Consider the following 23,465-nt stretch of genomic DNA (forward strand, 5'->3'; position numbering starts at 1 on the left):
AGACTTTTAGTTTACACATTTTGGGGACTGGGACAATCAAGGTGTCCTTGAAGAGCAAAGCTAGAGAGGCTTTGTTACGTCTGACCAGCACGAGAGAACAGTAGTTAACAGGCCACATGAAACTTCAGAGTTACACACTAGGCAGTACAGGATTTGAAAAATATAAAAGTTAAAACCTAAGGCATCAGGGGGAGCAAGTTTTATAACTTTGACCTAAAGCTGGCTGCTTATTTCTGAATTTAGCTCAAACAAGTTGTGTATAAAGAGACAAGCTAAAAATTGGAGGGCTTTGCTTGAGTATCATGGTAGCATGAGATTTGAGTGGCCCACCCTGTAGGCTTATCTTCAAAGCTTAAAGATCAGCTGGGTGCAACTTGAAATGGGCAGTCTTACAAGGAGGAGATAAATACAGAAGTATCTGTCTAATTTTCCAACTTTTCCAAGTTTGAAAGGTTATCATGTTTTCAGGCCAGCTGAGGTTTATATGATTCTTGTAAAGAAATTAACTGTGCTTTAAAAAGTCCCTGTACTTGGTGCTGTTGAGGAAGGTTTTGTGTTTTGAATAGCCTAAATATATTAGGCATGTTCAGTCATGTTGTGGAAAGAGCATTGCTAATATACAGGAAAAGTATTTGTTTCCAGCAGGTGTTAGGATAATTAACCTGAACAAAAAAATGCATTTAGTCAGTTTCTTCATCATTTTTACAGTTTTCACAGTCACACGATGCTACAGAAATAAAACATCCTAGAATCCAAGACTCAGTGAAGTGACACACCAATTAGAAATTTATGCTGTGTTCTTCTTCATTAGTTGCTTTGTTTTAAGAATGGAGTCATCAATCACATTGTCCTTGTGTATTGAATAAAGTCACAAATGAATAATAATTACAGTAGCCAGTCTGTCAGACGCCACACAGGAGCTGCTGGTGATTCGGCTGTGAACCCTTTTGTGTTGCTGCTGACAGATTTAGGGGGACCATCTTTCTCATAACACGAGCTCACAGACTGTTTGGCCTTTTGCTGTAAATATAGTTTGCTTTGACCTCAAATAGTAGCTTGATAGACAAGAATGTCAGATTCTTGGGGACATGAGTTCAATTTTATCCCTGTGGAAGGCACTGCTGCGAGTGTTGTGTCAGCTGCTTTGTGGAGAAATTAAACTGTGAATCAAAAGGCTTCGTGTAGCTGCAGCTTATGTTTGAGGAGAGAAAACCCCCAGACATCCATGTTTTTAGGATCCTTTCATGTTAAATTACCTACCTTGTTTACTTGCTCTTTGTTATTGCTTTGTCATTTTAATATGGTGATTTGGGATTTGTATAAGAATTGACTTGCTTATGCTGCTCACCTTACCAGTCACAGAGAAATGTGTACCTATTAACACCCTCTGGCAAATTTATTCCTTCTCATACTGTGTTTCTTCAGATGTCTTTGGTTATAAAAATATCTTCTCTGAGTAAGTCTTCAAAAATATTTGCAGGTCTTTTCAGTTACTCATTTTTAGGTAAATTAATCCCTGACTAAGATCTTACAGGGAATTTAACTTTTTTCCCAGATACAGTTAAAAAACTTCAGGACCAAAAGCATGACATGGAAAGAGAGATCAAGAATCTTCACAGGAGACTCCGGGTGGGTAGAAACTGAAAAAGTTAATAAATTGTAAGCTTAGAATGTCATAAGACCAGCATATGAAATTGTGAAAAGATAATATGATTAGATATAATGCCAATAAAATAATTATTTCTGAGAGACAGGCATAATGGGAATATATTTACTAATCTATAGGCACCAAACAATGCTAAAAATTTCTCAGTGTCACAAAGATATGATGTTGGGTTTCGGAGAAAATGTTCCTGTGTATTTTGATGTGGAGTTTAATATTATATATTCTTTTCCACCACTTTGAACATTTTATTTGTCTCCAGAAAAGAAATTAATGACTTTCAAAGTCTAGTTACTTCCAGCAAAACCTCTTCAATTTAACTTGGAGTTAGGTTGTGCCTAACACTGGACGAGTGCCTCTGCCATTCCTGTAAATCGTTTCCTTTAACAGCATAGGAAAACTATGAATAATAAGGATAACTTTTATTTTTAACTTCCAAATTCATGCTTCCAGGAGGAGTCAGCAGAATGGCGTCAGTTCCAGGCAGACCTGCAGACTGCAGTGGTTATAGCCAATGATATCAAGTCCGAGGCCCAGGAAGAGATCGGGGACCTGAAGCGCAGATTGCACGAAGCTCAGGAGAAAAATGAGAAGCTCACTAAGGAGCTGGAGGAGATAAAGTCACGCAAGTATGCAAATGACAGCAGGGATATATGGTCTCTTTTGCAGGGGAGGTGCAGTTTTGGAAATCCAGATTGTTAATTATTGAGACTCCAGATGTTTTTAAATCCTCCCACTGTGAGGATCCATATTTCAGCAAGCTGCTTTATGCTGCTTTCAGCGGTCAAAATAGGTACACTTACAACAGCAATATTTGTTTCTTTATACTGTATACTTCATCCACACAGGGTTTTACGAAACCAGGTCGGGGTGGAGGATTTTTTCAGTTTAACAGCTAAACATGATTTCGCTTCCCACAGTGTGAAAAACAAGCAGTGTTGGCTTTTCTGTACCATCATTAATATTTCTTATTAGCAGCCAAGGCTTTTGGTGTGGTTAAAAACACAGCTGGGTTTTTACCTGAGAAGAAACCATCATCTAGTTCTGGATATAACCTGTACTGTTTTCTTTCCACTGATAATTAGAGGTGCTTTGTATATAAAAACAAAAATAATCCAAATTGTGATGTATTGTGGCTTGAATTAGGTGCTCCAGATACTTAGAAACTGAGTCTTTCAGAAGTATGAGTGTCCTCAAACAGGAACATCTTGGACAGCACCATTTGAATCCTGACTGCATTGTCTTTAGGGGTCAGATATGTATATAGCTTACAGTAATGATGTTTGTTGTGTATATAGTGAACAATTGTTTTCTGCATGAATGGGAATTTTGTAGGATTTACATCACATTTAGCCCAGTATCCAACAGGATAGGAGATAGCACAGGCTGTGAAACTTGGGGAAAAGCTGATGCTGCCTGAAGATGTATGCCAGAAATATATTCTTACCTCCTTAGTATTAAATTGTTTTCCATTTATTCAGGTGGAAAAAAATTCTCCCCTCTGAGATGATTATTTTAATGTGGAATCATGAAATCCTTAAGTATTAATTTTTTCCATCTGTGTGTGTGAGAGAGATAGGAGCAGGAATTAAGCCTTATATCAAATATTGATTTGATAGACTTTTTTACCAGATGCTAAGCTCTGTTGCTGACAAATAGTAAGAATTTACAGTGATAATTTGGGTCGATAATCTATTTCTAAATTACAGTGGAAAGAAAACTAGGTTAATGTAATAACCCATTTGGACCATAGATTTTAATTCAGCTTCAATTTGTGTTGATTTTTTTAAGACTTTGCATGTTAAAATGTTTTTTAAATACCCTAAATGAGCTGCACATTGACTTCAGGCAGGAAGAAGAACGTGGTCGAGTGTACAATTACATGAATGCAGTAGAGAGAGATTTGGCAGCTCTGAGACAAGGAATGGGCCTGAGTCGCAGATCATCCACCTCCTCAGAGCCAACTCCCACTGTGAAAACACTCATCAAGTCCTTTGACAGTGCCTCCTCCCAAGGTGAGTTCCACCAGCCAGAGCAGCAGCTGCACCAGGCTGCCCTTCTGCATGTGTTGACGTGGTCACCTCTGATGGCTCAGCTAATTTAGAGGCAAGCTGCTTTATCCTGTCATGACCTATAAGTGATGGCTGAAACAAACCAACCCAAACTGGACTGCAGAACAGATTGTTCACTGCAGTTAAGTATAAGCATCCTTTTTTTGTCTTGTCTTTTTTTTTTCTTTGCTATCGCATTGCCAGTGACTCATATGCTGGATGCTTTGATTCAGTGCTCCTGTATATTAGAAATACATAAACACATATGACACACATAATTATAGCTGGAAGCACAGCTGATTTCAGCCTGATTATTAAAATGTGAACTTAGTGTACCAAATTAAGCATTTTAAAAGCCATGTAATAGCTAGAGCTGAGTTTATTTCTTTTAATAACTTCTGTTCTTATGTTCAGAGCTCTGATGAAAGTTAAAAGTAAGATCCAGCCAGTATCACCTATTTGAAAGATGTAGGAAATATTTTCTAACATGAAAGGAGTCTCACTCTTGAGACTTTACTATGATTCTGATTGTGGGAACAAGTGCTGTTCTTCTCTATAGATGACCAGAATAAGGAGTCCAAGTTATTATTCTGAAATGAGAAACACTTGGGTTTCACCTTTAACTGCGTATGAGACCTTGTATGGATTAAAATATTGCCCTTGCCAGGTCTTTAGATTTTGAATTTCATGTGCAATAAAGTCTGATGTGAAAAGGCTTGGTCTGAAGCAGACTAAGTTAGCAGAGACTTACAGTACAGCACTGTATACAGCAAAGCTGCTTTTGACTGCTTAGAACCAGGAAGTTTAAGATATAGAACCATCTCCGTTATTTAACGATTCTGTAAATGCTTCTATTTCCATGCTTTCTCTTTTTGTTCATAGGTATTTACAGTTTTTTACTTTTCTGGTGTTAATTTAGAAAGTTTTTTTAGTGTGTTACTGGAGGAAGGTGCTTTCTTGCCAGAGTTAGTTTAGTTAAATGATAAATCCCCTCTTCCTTCGTTGTAATCTTTTATTTCAAACTAATATCTGCCTTCTACCTCAGTATTCATGCTAATCATGTTGTTAAATAATCAGATTACTGATTCACCAATTTAGAATTTTTCTGTTTCGTATATTTCTAAACATGTTATTTGTTTAATCCCAAAATTTAGGTATATAATGTCTAGTGCTTGTGGACTTTGATTAGAAACTAGAAAGGAGAAGCAGGTGATATCGTTTATCTTTCTTGTATTACTGGCAGAGCCAGGAGCCTGCTGCTATCTCTTTAATTGTCTGAAGATCAGAGAACTAGTAATGCCATGATTTACATCTGCCAAGGTAATAGTATCCTGCACCTTAGCCTTGTCCACCCCCAGCAAACTTACGCTTTTACCATGGATGATAGAAAGACAGAAAATGAAGGTAATTGCAGGGGAGTAAATGTGTAGGCATACTTTCAAATGACTTTTCAGTCAATTGCTAATTGAAATTCTGAAAGTGTGATCTGGTAAAACTGGTAATGTAAAGTACAAGGTGAGAGTTGGCTTTAGCAGTCTCCTGTTGCACTGCAGAACAGTGTCATGCTCACAATGGCTTCCTTTCCATGTTCCTCCTAGTTCCAAGCCCTGCTGCTGCCACAATTCCTCGCACTCCCCTGAGCCCAAGTCCCATGAAAACTCCCCCAGCTGCTGCTGTATCCCCTATGCAGGTGGGTGTCTTATGACTGCACTTAATCCTGCTCTGTGAAGAAGACTGTGTGAAACTACAGGTGGTAACATACAAATGTTGGCTGACTTGTTGGGGAAATAATGATAAAATGTTGCCTTAAGTAAGTAATTACTAAACTGTTCAGTCTAACAAGAGTCTTTCACTGAGAATCATGTTGGAAATTTGGAAGTTCTTGTTAAATATTCCCAACCATTGCTATTCCTGTGCTACTAAAAATCATGAGAGGAAGACTTTATTTGCATTCCTTAGCTGTACAGTTGCTGTTAGTCAGTTCTTAGTCCTGTGCCTGGCAGGAAAACAACAGTAATCCCCTTTGGCAGTGGACTAAGGTCTGTGCAGAATCTGTCAGCAATCATCAGTGTAAATGTATCTTTCAATACAGGCCTGACGAGGGAGGATTGAAATAATTGCAAATTTATGGTCTTTGTTAATTTTGTACTGACAGGGTTTGGCCAGTGTGTGATGGTGCTGTGTGTTTTGTGCTGTCCCCTCTGAAGCTTTGTCCTTTTGCTCAGGTACTGCAGCAGCCTGGGTGCACTGAGATGGCATTGCCAGGACTCTGATGTTCAGCTTTATAGATCGTTGCTGGTTTTATTATCTCACTTGCTGTGTGAAGTGAGATTTTGGCAGAACCCAATAAGTTTAAGGACAAAGCAGAGGGGACCAGATTCATAAAGAAAAATAAAAGAATGTACTTTGTTTTACTCCTTCAATATCCATGATTCTCCTGTTGCCTTCAAGACACTGCCATCCAAAATTCCAAAACTTGATTTTTACTGTAGGTCAGCATGATTTGGTAATTCTCTCTGCTTGAACTGAGGACTCTGTATCCATATTAGCTTTTAGTCCTCAAGGAACAGTACCTGGAACAGATTGACTGTTCTCCTGTTCTCAGACTAATGCAGCTTTTATTAATTTAAGAGCGAATTTCATGAAACAAATAGATAGCCTTAAAGCAAAGAGAAAGAATTAAATGTTTTGTTGGGAGAGCTTCTGCTGCTTCTTGTGGTTCAGTCACTCTTTACAGCAGTTTTCTAAATTAGTTAAATGTGACAAGTTCGCTGACAGATGCTTTGTTCCTATTGATGTGTCTTTATATTTCTGTTTGTTTCTGTGCTCTTGTAGGAGAAGGCAGACTTAATCTCATGTTCTAAAAGGCCGAACTAGACCTTTGGCAGACAGAAGACTTTTTGGTGAAGCCTAAGGCTTATCTCACTTTATTTACCTGTAAATTAACCATGAACCAAAGTAATCTCTTAGAATACAGCAGAGCTGCTCAGGTTTACAAGCTCTTGTTTGATGTACTTGATCTGCCAGAATTACTTGAATTTTGAATTCAACTTCTGGTATAGACCCAAGTCATTAACAGCTGGATACTCATTAGTGGGAAACATTGCCTGAAAAACAAAAAGGAGGGTGTGTAAATGAAAACAGCTTCTATTGTCTTTCTGAAGATAGGTGGTTTTCTTCAAAGTGCTTATTGAGTAATTATCGAGAAGGCAATTTGGTTTCATGACCTCAGTTATGTGAATATTTTCTGCTCGAGAGAAAGGGGGTTGAGTTTTCTTTGTTTTCATATTGCTGCCTTACTTTCTACTGTTGTGTTCTGTGGTATTTTTTTAAACATTTTTTTTGTTTGTGCTCTCTTGAAATTGAAAAGCAAGATTTTAATAAGTAATCACAATGTGAGTTGACTTATTGGCTCCCACCTTATAGAAGTCATCCATGGCTTAGGGTCTTTGAGGAAAGGTGGATCTCTGTATGGGTGTTGCAGTTTATTATCATTAATCTCGGTTGCTTTTAAATGCTATCACAGGGGAAATATTTACATGAATACCTACTAAGAACCTGGCACAGTGTTGATACTTTGATAAGATGGATTGGTTGCAAAAAATATTGTCCAAGTACAGATGCATCAACCATGTGCTTTGTCTTTGGACTGTGTCATGAATTTCCTCAGTCTTGAAGAGTTTTTGTTTGCTTGGTTTGTTTTTCTTTACAGCTGTGTGCGCATGTGTAAGGAGATAGATTCTTGGATATTCTGCAACTCAAAACAAACAAAACCCTTTCTGGCTTCAGGTCCAAGTCTGCAGTGGAACACAGCTGTGTTTTACTATGGCTCTTAGCAGTACTGTAGAACAATTTAGGAAGAGAAGTATGAAGAGAATGCTCTTCAGAATGTGAAAACACCCTTGCTGGGTTAGCCCAAAGCTTAGCTGGTCTGGTATGCCACTGGGAGTGACCAAAGCAGATGCCTAGGGAGGAATATAAGGACAAGGGAATATATCTGCTGCTTTCCCTGGGTACTTTCTTTTTCTGTTTTGTAGCTGGAGGGCTCTCTGAAGCAGACATGGTTTCAGATTTACAGGTCACCACTGAATGTCCTGGTTTGCTTTGAGCGTATAAACTTCCAGGGTCCAAGCAATTTAGTGTCAAAGACTTCCTATATCTTAACTAGTTAATATGTGAAAAACTCTGTCTGTTCTGCAATTGCCATGTGTAGGTGCACTGGCATGAAGTGCTAAGTGATCATAAAGAGGTACCTGGATAGTGGCCGATGGTCATGTTTCCTTCCATAGCTGACAACAGACACAAGAGTGACAAGTCAGAAGCCAAATATTTGAAGTGATTAGCTCATCCTGCCATAGTTCTGCTTCAAATTTAAAGCATCTCCCAGAGACCTGTGCACCGCTACTAATACATAGATGAAGGCAGGTGAAAGTAGATAAACATCAGTTGGTTCATTTTCCTCTGGTTTGCAGTGTATTAGTCACTGTGTTACTGCGGGCAGCTGTAAGATATGTAATAAGGAACCAAACAGTGCAATGCAGCCCTGGCTGCAGTGTCAACAGGAGCAAAAAGACAATCAGTTTGTTTTATTGCAAAGAGACAAGACCAATACACAGTAAGTTATCAGTTCAGTGATACAGCTGCTTTCTGACGATATCCATAAAGGATGTTTGTTTTTAAGTGATAAAGGTACATGGCTATCCAGCTCTGTACATACCTGTGTTTCCTGGTTGAGCTCTGTACTCTCCTGTCTTTGCAGTGCCAGTCCCAAAGCTAACCAAAATGAAATATTTTTATTTTAGCCTCATTATCCATTTTAGCTGTTTCCTGGGATGGGGAGATGCAGTTAAATGGCTCACTTTGGTACAGTTCTTGTCCTTTAGTTAGGAAATATTGGGGGTTTTTTTAAGTAGATGATGTAAGTGTGCAATACTAGCTCTTGGGGGAAGCTGTTGTGGGCATTTCTGTGCATGGCTCACAACCACAGTCACTTTCACCTTTAAAGGTATAATCTTTGTCATGCATGTGCAGGACATTGGATATATGAAGTGATGAAATTCTTCATGCTGTACATTGGCAGTTGTTCTCTCCATTTGACTTCTAGCACAAAAGCATAACTCTAGTTTGATTCTAAGTGATGAATAAATAGCCCTGTAATCCTGCCTGTGCTATGGGGTGCTGTAAAGTATATACCGTTAACTTGTTTTAATCACAATTCTGGATTTGTCTGTCTTGCCTACATAATTTGTCATGAGAAACATCTGACCTTTAGTATTTTATGAAGATAGGACTCATTTAACCTTGGGCCAGATGGAGACCTTGAAAGAGTTTTCATGATAAACACGTTAGTGGACTGATTATGATTAAATATTGGAATCTAATAGAAAGGACAGGGTGAATAAAAAATGAACTATAATTTGCAATAGGCTCTTTGAAATTATTAATTTGAAATAATTGTGGGTGATCCTCCATGAGTCTTCAGCAACTGAATCTGAGTTTCAGTAACTATAAGGGTAATTATTGCTTTGTACAGTTCACCGTGTGAGACTAAAATGCTTATTTTAGTCCTATTCAGTGCTTACTGAATTGTGTTATAAGTCTTAGCATATCTGTGATCATGTCCTTGCTAAAAGTCATATATTGCTAAATATTTTATATGAAACTTGAGAATGCTCAATTCGTAGCTATTTAGAGGAGAACAAAAATTAAACTGACCTGAGAAGGCAAAAAAAAAAAAATTTGTGTTTTATTACATCTTTGACAAATAATAAAATGTCTCTCTCCATTTGTTCCCAGAGCATCTCAATTAAATATGTGGGAACAAAAGCTCTTGACATTCTGAATAAACTCCATTTTTTCAGTAGTGTTTTTCTTAGCAAAGAGTACTTTGGGTCACTGTACCCATTACACCATTATCCCAATTTTCCAGGAAGAGGCACAAAGCTATAAAGGCTTATGTTAATAACACAAATCATGCACTAAACCCTTGGCTTTATATAGGGGGTTGTATTGGTTTAAATAAACACATCAAGTTTAATCAGAACAGGTTTGTTCAAACAAAATATAAATGAAGGTGAGAATTAATATAAAAACTGCAAGAGAATTCACAGCCTTAATTTTTGACATTGATCTGAGGAACAGGTTTCAGTTTAAAGAAGTAAATGTTGCAGGATTAAGGCATAGTCAGACTGGCAAAAGTGAAGGTTTTTAAAGTAAAGAAGGAAAATTTTTCAAAGGTTCCTTTAATTTCATAGTTCTTTAAAAATTAGTAATACTGTAATACCTGAGTTTCTAAAGCTGATTCTGCAATTCCACATTTGTTTTTTTACCTTCCAGTTAGGTTTGACAGAAGTATTTTTCCATTTCAGAGGCATTCCATAAGTGGGCCAATCTCGGCTTCAAAACCCCTTGCTACACTGACAGACAAAAGACCAAGCTATGCAGAAATTCCTGTTCAAGGTACTGATTCAAGTTCATTTAAACTTTGGTTTTAGCACTGCTATTAATACTTTTAAAAAAAGTTATTTAGTATCCAAGACATGATCATGTTACATACTTTTTATTATTGAAATATCTTCATAGAATCATAGAATATCTCATGTTTAAGTTCTTTTTATTTGTGTTTCACCACACGTGGTGGTGTAACATAAAGATGCTTTTTTGAATTTTCAACAGAACCACAATTGCATGCTGATAACTTGATATTATTCTGACAAGTTTTAGTGTGTGCATAAACTAAGACCACTTGTAAAATCAAGATAAGATAATTTCAGGGACATATCTTGCAGGTGTCCCAGATACTAAAATATCCCACCTCTGGGGTTACATTATTTGTGTGGTTGCAGGCTTTTTAACCCCCCGAAACGAAACAAGGATGATGGTTGGCATTGTATTGCATGTGAATAATAAAATAAATGTATTAAGTATTGAATCTTCAGGAGCCAGATGAAAAATTGAATGGAATCAAATGTTGATTTATCTATTTCCCAATATTTCCCTGTTCTGTGAACTTTGTTTTGTCTCTCAAAACACTGTTCACAATGTGCTCTTCCTGTGAGAATGAATGGCTATCATGTGTTGGGTGTAGCTCTCTGATTTATGCCTGCTTTAGGGGCTTTTTGTGTGTAGATGTTTCTCAAGATAATCCCCATATGACTCCAGGCAGAATATTTCCTCTCAATTTGGTATTCCTGAGGCCTGATGTTTTCTAAAGGGTTGGGTTTCTTATTTCTGTAGCACTTCACAATAGTCTGTATGTGCCAGATTTCCTTCTTGCTTTTGTTGAATCCATATTGAGGCTATTTGTACAATGCAGCTGCAGTTTTAATTTTAGAAACTTTGATATTTTTAGGAATATTGAAATGCCTTTCCAAGAAGATAATTCAGGATTCTTTAATTATTACAGAGTTCATGGGTAGACATAAGCTTAAACACAAAATGAGTGGTATGTTTTACATGGCTTTTGTGTTTTCCTTAGAGTCAGTGAATGCAGGAGCCAGGACTGTGTTCCAGTAGTGAGAGTGGCAGACAGAATTCCTGTTTACAGCCATACAGATATATTTTTAATGTATGTCTGTAGCAATGTATGTTTCTTATGTCACATCTTCAACTAACAAATGGGGTTTCACTTTCCTTAATCCTTGTTTCCATGAGGTTTTATATTCAAATCACTGTCTTCTAAGTGTTTCTACATAGGAGTATGTAAACCTTTTGTTTGCAGTTTTTACTTGAAGGAATATTTCATAATAGGAAATAGCTTTGTTTTGTTGCTACAGAAAATTAATTTTGATGTAGTTTTTTTAAACTCATTGGCGTTAGGCAGAACTAATCTTGCAATACAATATGTAAAGGCACCTTTTAGACTCTGCTCCATGGAGGAAGAAAGGAAAAAATGTGTAGTTTTATTTAATAATAAAATTTTTAAAACCCCTAAAGCCCAAAAAATGCCAATGCAACAAACCAGAGAGGAGGAAAAAAGAAATAACCTGAGGGACAAAGCAATCTGGTTTACCACTGAACACTGTGAAGGGCATGTTGAGTATTTTTGGCCATGTGCTGAATGGGGGTTCCTTTCTCAGCCCTTTGGTGTAAGGGTTTTTTGTTTGGTTTTTTTTTATACCAGGGCATGCAGATTAGCAAGAGGCTTTAGGGAAAAAGGATTAAGGTGGTCATGTTGTATTCCTAGTGCACTTCATTGGCAATGGGCAATTTTAGGGCTTCTCTATCTTCCAGATTAAATCAATTGCTCTCCCTAAAATAGCCAAACTCAGGCAATATTCATGACTCAAACCTAAATGTCTTACATTTGACTGGAATCTTCAGTAATGATGATCGCCCTCCTTTTTCTTTGTCCAGAACATTTGTTGAGAACATCCTCTACCAGCCGGCCAGCGTCTCTGCCAAGAGTCCCTGCTATGGAAAGTGCCAAATCTATTTCAGGTAATACCATGGGTTTTAGGTGATTAGGAAAATCAGGAACTCTCATTTCAGCCATGTACTTACAGGTCTACTTTGTGACTGGCATAACCTACAAATATTCTTCAGTATTGCTGATGGTGGTTGCCAGACATTTGATGTTAACTTTGGATTTGAAAAAAAACAGACTTGCTAAATACAAGTTTATGCAGAGTGTTAATTTACTATCAAGCTGTATATACTAATATGTCAGTATCAGCAGGGGCTTCTAAAACCAAATCTTTATGAATTACAGCACGAATAGTGTGATACTGTGAAAATGATGCTTTGTATAATCTAGGCAGAATTGATTTTAGATAAATATTTTTTTTAAAAGCCTATATTTGTGTAAATGCTTACAAGTTTTAGGTAGTTTTATTTGTCCTAAAAACCAAAATTCTTGTGTCTGGTATTTATAAATTAATGTACTTGCCTCCAGGTCATTAGAAAATAAGTCTCTGATTTATGTGGAGAGTTGAATCTTTGATTTGCAGAAACATAAACAATGGTGACCATTTTAGTATAAAGGCAAGCCTCATACTTTTAACTGGAAACTCTTCCATGTAGAGAACATGTAACAATTCCAGATTTGGTTTTACAGAGTACAATGCTTGTGCTTTCATTTGAAAGAAAAATCATTTCCTCTGATAAAATGAAGCAAACTCTGTGGAATGTGTCTGACTGGTCTCAGGTCAACGTTTGATATACTTGATGATATTTAATTAATGTCCAGAGCATCGCATACATGCAAATTCTTCATTAAAATTAATTGGAAATAAAACAGCTGTCATCTCTAAACTGATTTGGTTTTCTTTTTCCTTAACTACGTGAAGCTTCGCAATGTAAGTATATGGACTAGAGGAAAGTAAATGCTTTGATGTTAAAATTCCTTCTCATTCATTAAATCCTTCAAATGGAAGTAGTGATATTCCATTAAGATACATCCATGAAAATTTTCTTTGCTTCAAAATACAGGCTTGATCATGAATGTTTCTAGTGCAGTCTAAATCCTTCATATTTCCAAAGTGGAAAGAATGCTGAAACCTAGTATTAGATATAGGTTTCTATGCTTGGTTTCTGAACTAATGCTTGTCTGAGAGCAAGTTTGAAAGTTTTTATGTTTGCAAATGATAAATGTATGGGCAATCCCCCCCCGCTTAGTGTCTCGAAGAAGTAGTGAAGAAATCAAGCGGGACATCAGTGCACCTGATGGAGCATCTCCAGCATCTCTCATGGCAATGGGTACCACCTCACCACAGCTGTCCCTCTCATCTTCTCCTACAGCATCAGTCACCCCTACAACCAGAAGCAGAATAAGGTAAAAATCCTTTATTTGGGTTAATTCCACAGCTGTCTGTCTGGATACCCCTAGTATATAATATTGGTGTTGAGACTGCAGACCCCACACAGTAATGATCTTCACTAATCTGTAAGAGCTTCAGAAAGGGTTTTCTGCAGCTCAGTATATGTTTAAAAGTTAGACTAAAAGTTAAGCTTTTTAAAACTTATGAGTTTATACCAGAGCTTTATAGTCCACTAGAAAAGCAAGCAAAGTCATGTCACTAAATAATAATACCAGTTCAAAATACCATGAAGCCAAATTCAGGAAGTGAACTTACAGCACATGGAGTCGATCATGCAGACTGGCTTGGACCCAGGGAGACCCTGATAAACCTTAACTTCTGTAATCCCAGTTGAAGTCAAAAAGCAGCATGCCCAGGTCTTAATCTCAGACACTGGCAAGTCTTTTTTAATAACCATGAGTGAATGGGCCTGGGGTTTTTTGTCCCACAGATGGAATCATAGTGCAAGTCTGAGCAACAAATGGCTAGACAACCTCCTTTGATTAGTAAGACAAAAGATAGGTCTGTGGTAAATTTAAAGCTGTTCCTCTCTGTTGTGTTATCAGTCAGAGGACTTCAAAGTATTTAGTCCTCATGTTATCCAAGTGAAGTCTGTCCTCAGCTCTGCTTCATAGGTTGGAAAACTGGCAGACAAATGTTAAATAACTCTGTCAGGACCATTTCTCACAGAGCTTCCTGACAAAGCTTTTGTACAGCAGAAGTATTAAACCCTTAATATTCAGAGACACTTGCAATATGTAAAAAATTCTGATGTATTCACAGCTTGTGGGTGCTTTTGAAAGTGATTTCCCTGAAATCAGCCTGGGACAGGCCTCAGTGCTGCCCTCCTTTTGTTGTGCAGAAATTAAACTGAGTTTAATTGTGGGTGCTTTACTACCAACAATTAATGTGTATGTTAGCACCTACATTTAAACTGAGTACATCCAGAAATAAGTTTAAAAAAAACGTAAAACACCTGTGTATGAACTTTGAACTGGTAACATTGAGATGTATTGGTGTCAGCCTGCAGACTGGAGCAAATAGTGTGGCATTCCAGGCTGAAACTGTACGGTTATAATTGTGAAATCATTATTGTGCTGCCCAACCATTGCCTGCAATGTTCAGTACTACAAAAGACTTAATGGACTGTGCAGCAGTGGGTGTGTGGTGATGAGTGTGGCCTTTGGAGCCACTCGGAGTGTCACTGCTGGAGTTCAGTTTGTTACATGATCATGTTTCTCTGTTTTCCCCTACCTTTTTCTGAAAGTTATTGTAAGATAAACAGTTATCAGTGTAGTTCACTAGAATAAATACTTGCAGTTTTCTGTTCCCTCTTCTAGTTGAAACTTCATTAGCTCTTTGATTTGAAATGCAGTTGACCTAATGTGTGAACATGTAAGATTTGTATGTCAAGCCGTTTTTCATTGTCTCCATACAACTTAATGCTAATTTATTTTTTTCAGCAGTGTTTTCATAACTGTGAGAACCTGATATAAGCCGTGTGCTCTTGCTGGAATTTGCGAACAGGCTGTACAGCTCCCTCATGGCTAAACAGTATGTTTAGCGTAAAGAGAGAGGGATATTTTTATTTGAGTTCTATTGTTGCCCCAGATCTCTGTTCTTCAGTTCTCATAGTGTTGTGTAACCCTCATTATAGATTGAATATGCAATTCCATTGTTACTTGTTTCAATCACCAAAGGAAAAAATACACCAATGTAAGTTGTTGATATTTGTATTGATTTAAGAACTGAAGTACAGAATTTCTTGAAGCATCATTCTGGCTGTGTGGTGCCTATGAAATTTAGGTACACTGACCTATTCAGATAATTGATTTCATATTTAAAATACACAATTATTGACTTCCTTGTTGTGTTAAATCAAGATAAGCAGTTAGGTTTGAAGGCTCAGCATCAAAGATAGCAGTTACTGTTTTGTGTTTACTGTCCTGCTGAGCATATATTTTCATGGCTATTTCAGCTGTTACCTCTTTCTAAGTAACTTTGAGATCCTGCCCATCCATATGTCGGTGAAGACTGGCCAAGAAAATTGCAATACATATACTTAAGATTAGTGCCTTAAAACATTTCTTTGTCTATTGGGCCATGATGTCTTTTATGCATTGACCAAGAGATGCTGATCCATGGAACAGTCTCTGGTGTTCTGTTTATAGCACACACGCAGGAAGAAATCCACATTCCATGGATGCTTTCTTTTCCCTTAGCAGGAGCTAGAGAATTGCTACCTGTAAATCTGCAGCAGATGATATGTATTTCCACATTCCACCTCTCTTTCCAGTCACCACATGGGCTGTAAAAAACAAAGAGTTGAAGATTTGAGACTGAATGTGTACAATCCCTTTGTCTTTTGGGAAATATTCACAAAGAGTAACTTAGGGTATCATCTCTGAGAATGCTCTGAAAATCTTGCTTACATCTGATAGTGCTCTTTAAAAATGGCATATGGGGAAGTCTTTGCAGTTCACTGATAGCTATCTGATTTTAATTTTCTAAATGGAGATTATTAAAAATAAGAACAACAACTGGCACACTTTACGTGCAGTAACTAATATCCATAGTGGTGTAGTACTTGCTCTTTTTGTCAAAGACTGTTTATTCTAATATCTATAGAAATACTGAATCATGTAACTAGGCCACTAAAGAAGTATTAGTCTCTATAATATATGTTTTTTAATCTAAGAATTAATTTCTGAAGCCTGGTAAAGAGATGCTTGTAATGTAAAACTCCTGAAAAAATGGCCAACTTAGTTAGGTTGTTCTTTTCTTTCCCAGTTTTTTCTTAAGGAAAAAATTACTTAAGATAGCTTGACAAACTGGAATTGAAATGAATTGACTGCTTTTATTGTGCTAATAGCAAATGGCAGATCAGCCTACATAGATCTCCCCCTTCTTTTTTGAGAACTCCAGGTCTCAGGCAAATGTTCTGTTAATAAAGCCGTGCTGCTCATATGCAAACTTGTTGTTTCAAGGTGACATTTGTAATCAGCCATGAAATGCAAAAGAGATAGCATCAGTTTATTCTCTTTCTAAATACAAAATAAAGTCACTTGAGTTAGCTTAATGGCTCAGGCTAGAACTTACTGTTTGTCAGTTTAATTTTTCAAATTCTTAGAAAGAAATATAATTGAGGTGGAAAGATCTAGTAAAAAGCTTAAAGGAAAAAGAAGGATGATTTGCTAATGAAAGAATTACTCCAAACTAAGTCTCAAGTCTTTTGCAGGTATTCCTGTGTGTTCTGTTTCTCAGTCAGTAGTGCTGTATCCTGCTACTTTCAATGTGCCAAGAATTTGTCCTTCTATTTAAGCCTTTATAAATACCTATTTCTGTTGCGTTATAAGCTCTTCTGGCCTTGTTCCTAGGGAAGAGAGGAAAGATCCCTTGTCTGCCCTAGCAAGAGAGTATGGAGGCTCCAAGAGGAACGCCCTGCTGAAGTGGTGCCAGAAGAAAACAGAGGGCTATCAGGTACCTGCAGAGCTGGCTAACGCTGTGGGCCAGCAGTGGAGCCTGCCCGTGACACAGCCCAGGCTGCTCCACACCTGACTGCATATACTGAGTGGCCCTGGCATGTACTGTACCCTCCCCTTGGAACGTGTGCTCCGAGTCCTGCTCCAGCACCAACAGCTCCTCAGTCACTTTGCTCCATGCAGTAACAGCTTTTTCTTAAGGGGGCAGCTGCCCTCCCATTGAGGCACTTGAAATCAGCCTTTCACAGGTTGCACTTCTGAAACTGGAGCTGAAACTTTATCAACTTAAGGTTTAAATTAATGTTTTCCAAATGCAGCTACAGTACCATTTCTCAGATTCCAGAGATTTATTTTTTTAATAGGTAATTATCGTAGGGGTATTTTAGGATCTTTGAATGCACTCCCATTTAGCCTATTAGGGATAGTTTGTTTTGTGAAGGTGGCGTGGTCTTGCATTTGAACTTGGCTCTCCACTGTGGTTGCAGACTTTTTTTTTTTTTCCTTGGTCCAAATGTTATCAGAAGCCAAAAGAACTAACAAGATAACTGTCCAGAGTTCTGCTGATTACATTATTTTTTCAAAAGAATAGTGGCTTCAGCAAACTAAACCAGGATGTTAATAGTCTGACCATGATGTATTTGTTTGGTTAACTTGTATTGAAAGTGTTTGGAGTTCCCAACACAATCCTCAGTTTAAGAACTTTACTCTTTCCATGACTTGAGCCTCACAATGCAGAAGGAAGTTGAGAGCTGCATAACAGGATGGTCACCCATCCATAGGAAAAGTCCTCCTTCAGCACAATGGACAGGCTGTGATATAAGCCCTCCCCCTCTTCCTGTGGCACATCTGGTACTAAACTGTGCTATTTCTGAGGATAAGCAGCTTTGTGGAAAGAGCCTTTCTCCTTCCCCACGTTTTAAAAAAGGCAGGATGTTATATTTCTTTATAAATCCTCGAACTAAGTGCAAAAATATTTTCCCATATTGTCTTGAAATGAAAGATGAATTTGACAGCTTCACTAATCTGGTTAGGAAAAGTGATAGAAATTATTCCAAACTTTTAATTCTGTAGTTGTGTGCACATGCAAGAATTTGCTTCTGATTCTACAGATTGCTGCTTATAATTTCTTGAGTTTTATAAACAGTGGTAAAAGGATAGGTTTTGAGATTTTATGTACTTGCTTCAAAACCTGCAGCATGGTACTGAGCACAGAGCATCTGCAGAGCCGCTGCAATGCCTTCATTGAAACTGCAAGATAGTATCAGGAGGTTATATTAAGTTAGTTCTTGTAGAAGAATGTCTTTTGCTTTAGGCACACTCATTTTTCATTTCTTGGTTGTACAGAATTTGATTATTTTCAGCATCGCCTGAAATTCAGTTCTGGTTGAACACCGTGTTGGTGGTGTTCTAATGTTTTAAACATACCCAGCACTGTATTCATTGTGAACAGTGCTTATCCAGCTTTCTGGCATCTCAATGTTATCAATACCAGATAAGGTTTTTTTTCTTTTTTTATTTTCAATGAATCTCTGCTTCATTTTAATTTTTTTAAAAAACTATGTGTATTCAAAACTGACGAACAGTAAACAAGCATCAGCGTAATGAAGCTTCTTCATTCAGTCCTGCTTAAAGGTACTCACCTCTTCTTCCTTCCCTGTCCTCCAGGCATGGACAGGATACCCTCTTTACCTCCAGCTCTTCCTGGTGTCTCACACTCTGCCACAGTTCCCTTTTCTCCCCAGCATTTCCTATCATTAGAACTTCTATTTTTCCTCTGTACCACTGTTGCTTTTGTTTGGTTTAGCACCTGCGTAAGAGCCAGCACATGCTTTTCTGAGCTGCAGGTACATGCTGGCTGCCCAGCCCTCCTCTGTTGCTGAGCTGCTGCAGGAGCCTCACAGAACATGAGTCCTAAATATCAGAGCCTTTTCCTCTAGGAAGAGAAGTAGGTCACTTTCTATCCAGTCACCAATTTCTATACAGTTACCAGTTTGGCCAATATTAGCTGTAAATATGGCAGGCTAAAGGAAAGATACTTGCAAATTGAGTCTGTAACAAGTTCCAAAATGACCCGGAAGATGGTAACCATCCTTTGGAAACAAAGAAAAGGAAGTGTTAGAAGCCTTTTGCTTCAGAATAATTATTTTGTTAATTTTGTCCTATTCATATTAAACTACCCACACTTAAGTAAAACCCTGTAAACCAGTATTTTTAAAGTATGTCTTTGCCAGCATAGAAAGATGTGTCTCCTTCTATATCCATTGGCAACAGTAATCACTTTTTTGTCTTGTTTTCTCCCTCTCACCTGGAGGTGATGTCCCACAGCTGTAGGTTTTTATGCATAAGTGCATGTAAGGTATTTACAGAAAATTATTTCAGCTGTTGGTGTTTCACAGGGAAGATAAAACTGTACATGTTGAGTTAAAGCTCCATTTCTAACAGAGACATGTTTGCTCCTGGCACTGTTTTCCCTTTCATCCCTGGCATTATATTTTGCACTGGATAGTGGAAAATAGCTAATAAATACTAAAAAATAGTAATCACACAAGTAGCCAGATGCAAATCTTAATTTCTAAAATTTTTTTAAGGTGTACAGGGTTATAGGTGAGCTGCTAGTGCTTCAGCCTGTTAGATACCAGATGTGGTAGAGTTGGTTTATCCTTATCAACAACAGCAGGATAAAATACTAAAGAAGAAAAAAGCCACACCAAAGTCTGTCCTGTTTCAAAGAGAGAAGGTTTTCTTTATTCAAAAGATAATTGCAGAGAATACAGCACTACAGAATTGTCTGGTACAACTGGTATGGGGTTTTTTGTCTGCTCAAGTAAAATGGAAGAGAAGTAACTCCTGCTTTCCTATCCCTTCCAGAAAATTGCTTTCAAGCTTTTGATTAAAAGTCTTAAGTACTTATTTCTGCTTTAGAAGCCTGAAACTTTGCGAATGCTAAATAAGTCAAATATGATAGTGTGGTGAAGCTCTTGATTTCAGTCCATTATAGTGGAATAAGCCCTGTTAAAAATCCCTATAAATTACTTCATTGTACACTTTTCTTGATTTATTCAAGCAAATTTGGAGGGGAATAAATGAATAGTCACCTTTAAATGTAGTTGTTAATGTTTAACTGTGTTCCAAATGTTTTTTCAAGACCTCAATAAAAAAATTAGATTGATAAGCCAATGAAAATAAGAGAAATTACTGGTGTAAAAAGCTGAATGACTTAATCTCTTACTGTATTGTAGCTTTTAATATGCTGTCTGAATGTTGTTTGCAGCTCCAATTTCTCCTTGGAGCTAGGTTTTGAGAATGGTGATCTGCAGAAGGTCAGTGCAGAGCTAGCAGAGGCAGATTCGGTATTAACTTCCATCCAGAGCCAGTTCAGTCTTGACACAATTGCACACATTAAGTTACTGAGCTGCATTATACTCTGAGCTGAACAGATCTCTAAGCCATGAAAGAGGAGAGCTGCTCTCAAGATAAGAATTTAGATAAAAGAGCAGCAAATCACCTTTAGTTTTCAGATCAACAGTCACAAAATACTTGAAATTTCATCGTGTGTTAGCTTTGCTGAGGATCTGACACTGCTTCAGAGTACAGACCCAAGTCCTGCATTTTTCAGAGGAGGGAATCCTCCTGGCTGCTCTAAAATATGTGCAGTGTCATGAAACTGCCATAAATTCCAGATATCTTCAAAGCATAAAGTAATCCCATCCAGCTGTTGTGGAGCATTTACCCTGGCTGGAGCACAGCTACTTTCATTTTGAGTACGCAGCTAATAAAATCCCAAAAAGGATGTGAGCATGCATGTTTCATGTTAAAAGAGGACCAATAAACAGGATACACACGTCCTTACCCATTCTTATCTCCAGCAGTATTTCAATTTATTTTCCATTTTTGTCAGCATTCTGAGAGATAATTCACTTCCAGAAGTCTTGACACCAAAAAAGCAATTGTCACAAAATAGCAACAAGAATTGACTCATTTTTTGTTTAAACTTTAAGCTTTCCACACTTCCTAGGTACAGATACTCTTAGTGTAGCCCTGTAGTACCTGTCCTCTATTTCATGCAATGCTGCTTTCTGCTGGAAAGACCACCTAATTTTTACCTCCTGTACAGATCAAAGCTACATGTTTTACAAAACATGGAATGCTATGCTCAATGCACCTTGAAATCAAGCAATATTTTCATTTGTGCTTGAGCAGTAAGTGCAGAATAACAAAACTAGATGTAAAAGATGGTTCAGGTTGCTTTTTTTTTTTAAACTTCTCAATGCTAAGCTAGGTTATATTCTATTCAAAGTACTACATTGATTTTAAAAATGCACAAGAAAAGGACATGACTATGCTTATGTAAGCCTGTGTTCAAATACTGACTCTAGGGTGTGCATTCTGTGCTGTCTGGTTGATTCATCAGAGTAGTCAGGAAGCCAAAACACTTCTCTCCTTGGTTTAAGCTGATGCTTTAGTCAAAAATTCTTGAGTTAAGGAAGGACATGCATCCTTTTTGTGTTTGGATTGGATTCTGATACAACAGAAATGTCAACTTGTTAGACTTAATTATGACAAAATTTAGAATAAATTATGAAGCTGTCTGTACCTCTAAGTGTTTCAGACATTAATGTCTGAAGCTATTACTGGATTTTGTGAGAATGACTGCTTCTTTTATGGTTCTTTTTTGTGCCCAAACTGAAAAATAACGTGTTTGGTATGGAAAGGAACATTACCAGTCAGTGGTTAAGGGTTTTGATGGTCTATGTTGGCCATTTATTGCCTTTGCAGAAGCTGGGATTGGAGAGGCAGTAGTTGGGACTGCTGCTAAGTCTGTTTCAGATTATGTTCTTACCTACTGCCCGAAGTAGATAGCCACAGCTTTATTCCATGATTTGAGAGTCAGTGAATGCTGATTCAATGGAGCGTGGGTAGCAGTTCTTTCATAGTTTACCTTTGTAATCTTCTGTAATGGATACTCGTTTCATTTGTGTATGTATCTGTAAAAGCTTTTAAAAGCATTTTACTTGCATTTTACTTACATTTTACCATGGGAAGAAGCCTGCCAAGGTCTGTACACTTAAACTCCAAATCTTATTTTAAGGCTTTAATATATTATAGCACAGAATCATATTAATGGTTTTGCTTTCTCAACCCACTTATTTAATTAACTAATACAACAGAGACATAGACATATGTTTTTTATTTTCTTCATGTCCTGACTCTTTTCAGAGCCAAACCAAGTTTGGATATGGGAATCTCTCCTCCTTGTGCAGAACAAGGGATGGAGAAATAGCTGCTGTGCAGGATGCTCTTCTGCTGGAGTTCTGATGTCCGTAGCTCAGGCAGATTGAACCTGTGGCTGTGTCTAAACAAGTGGTTAAAATGACTTTGTTCTTAATTTGTGAGTTAGAAAACATGTTTTGTATAGTTGGGTTTCTTGATGTTTTTGGGGTTTTTTAGCTGTGGAAGTTTTCTGGGGGGCTAAAAAAAAGTAAGGAATTACTGGGTTATAATAGTTAACATTTGTTTCTTGCTTTTTTTAAAAAAAGTATTTCACTGACTTTAGAAGACCCCCTGTTAATTTAGGATTACTGCAAAAAGCAATAGAAGAAAATTTTTAAATTAGCAGTATGCTGGTTAAAACCACTTTTAAATGGTGAATTTTAGAAAAGTCATAGGTTTGCAGAGATCTTTGGTTGATGTTATGCAGAGCCCAGTCTGTTAAGCAGTCTAGAATGTTTCATGGGGAATACTGTTTTTAGTCTTTTTTTCTGTATGAGCTCAAGGGAATACTTATTTTGTGGTGAGAGAGACTCCTACTCTGCAGTTTCCAGTTCAATAGGGGCTTGAGTAATGCTTGAAATGTTTCTTGGTTGTGGATCTACCAGGTTGTTTAATTACCATCTATTTTTCACTTTATATTTTTATGTTCTGTCTCCAGAAAGGACTTAAAAATTTTTAACTCTGTTACTTACTCCTGTTTGGAAAGTGGCTTCTACAGATCTTTTTATTACAATGGTCTTACTGGTTTAACTTTTGTTAGAATTGCCTTTTTAAAAAACATCTACCCCAAATACTAGAGATAGCTTCATTCCCATCCTACATCTTAATCACTAATAGACAAGGGCTGATAAATCCCCTTCTAGTTCATCTCTCTCCAGAAAGGCTTATTCCTTATTTGACAATTTATCTGAAAGTATGTCCTTCAGTTGCTTTAATACTTTGTGGTCTGAAATGTCTTGAAGAATAATTCTAGATTAGATTCCAGCAGAATTGTCTTAATAGAGCCAATTACTTAATAAAAGCAGTAACAAAGAAGAAATTATGTCAGAGATTTTAGGCTGATGTTCTGTTTACCATCAATTCTTTGAGAAATAAGAGCTTAATGCAAGATTGATTTCATTATACTGGCCAAGCTTTTTCAAAAAAACCACAAGTAGTTAAAAGCATTTAGGAAATAAAATTTGCTGTATTTAAATGTGCC

At 37.3% G+C, this 23,465-nt stretch overlaps 1 protein-coding gene across 1 annotated transcript in view; it reads left to right on the top strand.

The window, feature by feature from the left end:
- The window catches only part of SPECC1L (sperm antigen with calponin homology and coiled-coil domains 1 like), a 53,438-nt gene that overhangs the window by 17,818 nt on the left and 12,155 nt on the right, over positions 1-23,465 (top strand). The window contains exons 6-13 of the mRNA XM_008632090.2: positions 1,556-1,629; positions 2,117-2,292; positions 3,512-3,678; positions 5,313-5,404; positions 10,083-10,173; positions 12,070-12,153; positions 13,330-13,486; positions 16,889-16,991. Of these exons, the coding sequence (XP_008630312.2) occupies positions 1,556-1,629; positions 2,117-2,292; positions 3,512-3,678; positions 5,313-5,404; positions 10,083-10,173; positions 12,070-12,153; positions 13,330-13,486; positions 16,889-16,991 (944 nt within the window). The remainder of the gene's footprint in view (positions 1-1,555; positions 1,630-2,116; positions 2,293-3,511; positions 3,679-5,312; positions 5,405-10,082; positions 10,174-12,069; positions 12,154-13,329; positions 13,487-16,888; positions 16,992-23,465) is intronic.

Source organism: Corvus brachyrhynchos, unplaced genomic scaffold, assembly GCF_000691975.1.
Source record: "Corvus brachyrhynchos isolate BGI_N302 unplaced genomic scaffold, ASM69197v1 scaffold864, whole genome shotgun sequence".
NCBI lineage: Eukaryota > Metazoa > Chordata > Aves > Passeriformes > Corvidae > Corvus > Corvus brachyrhynchos.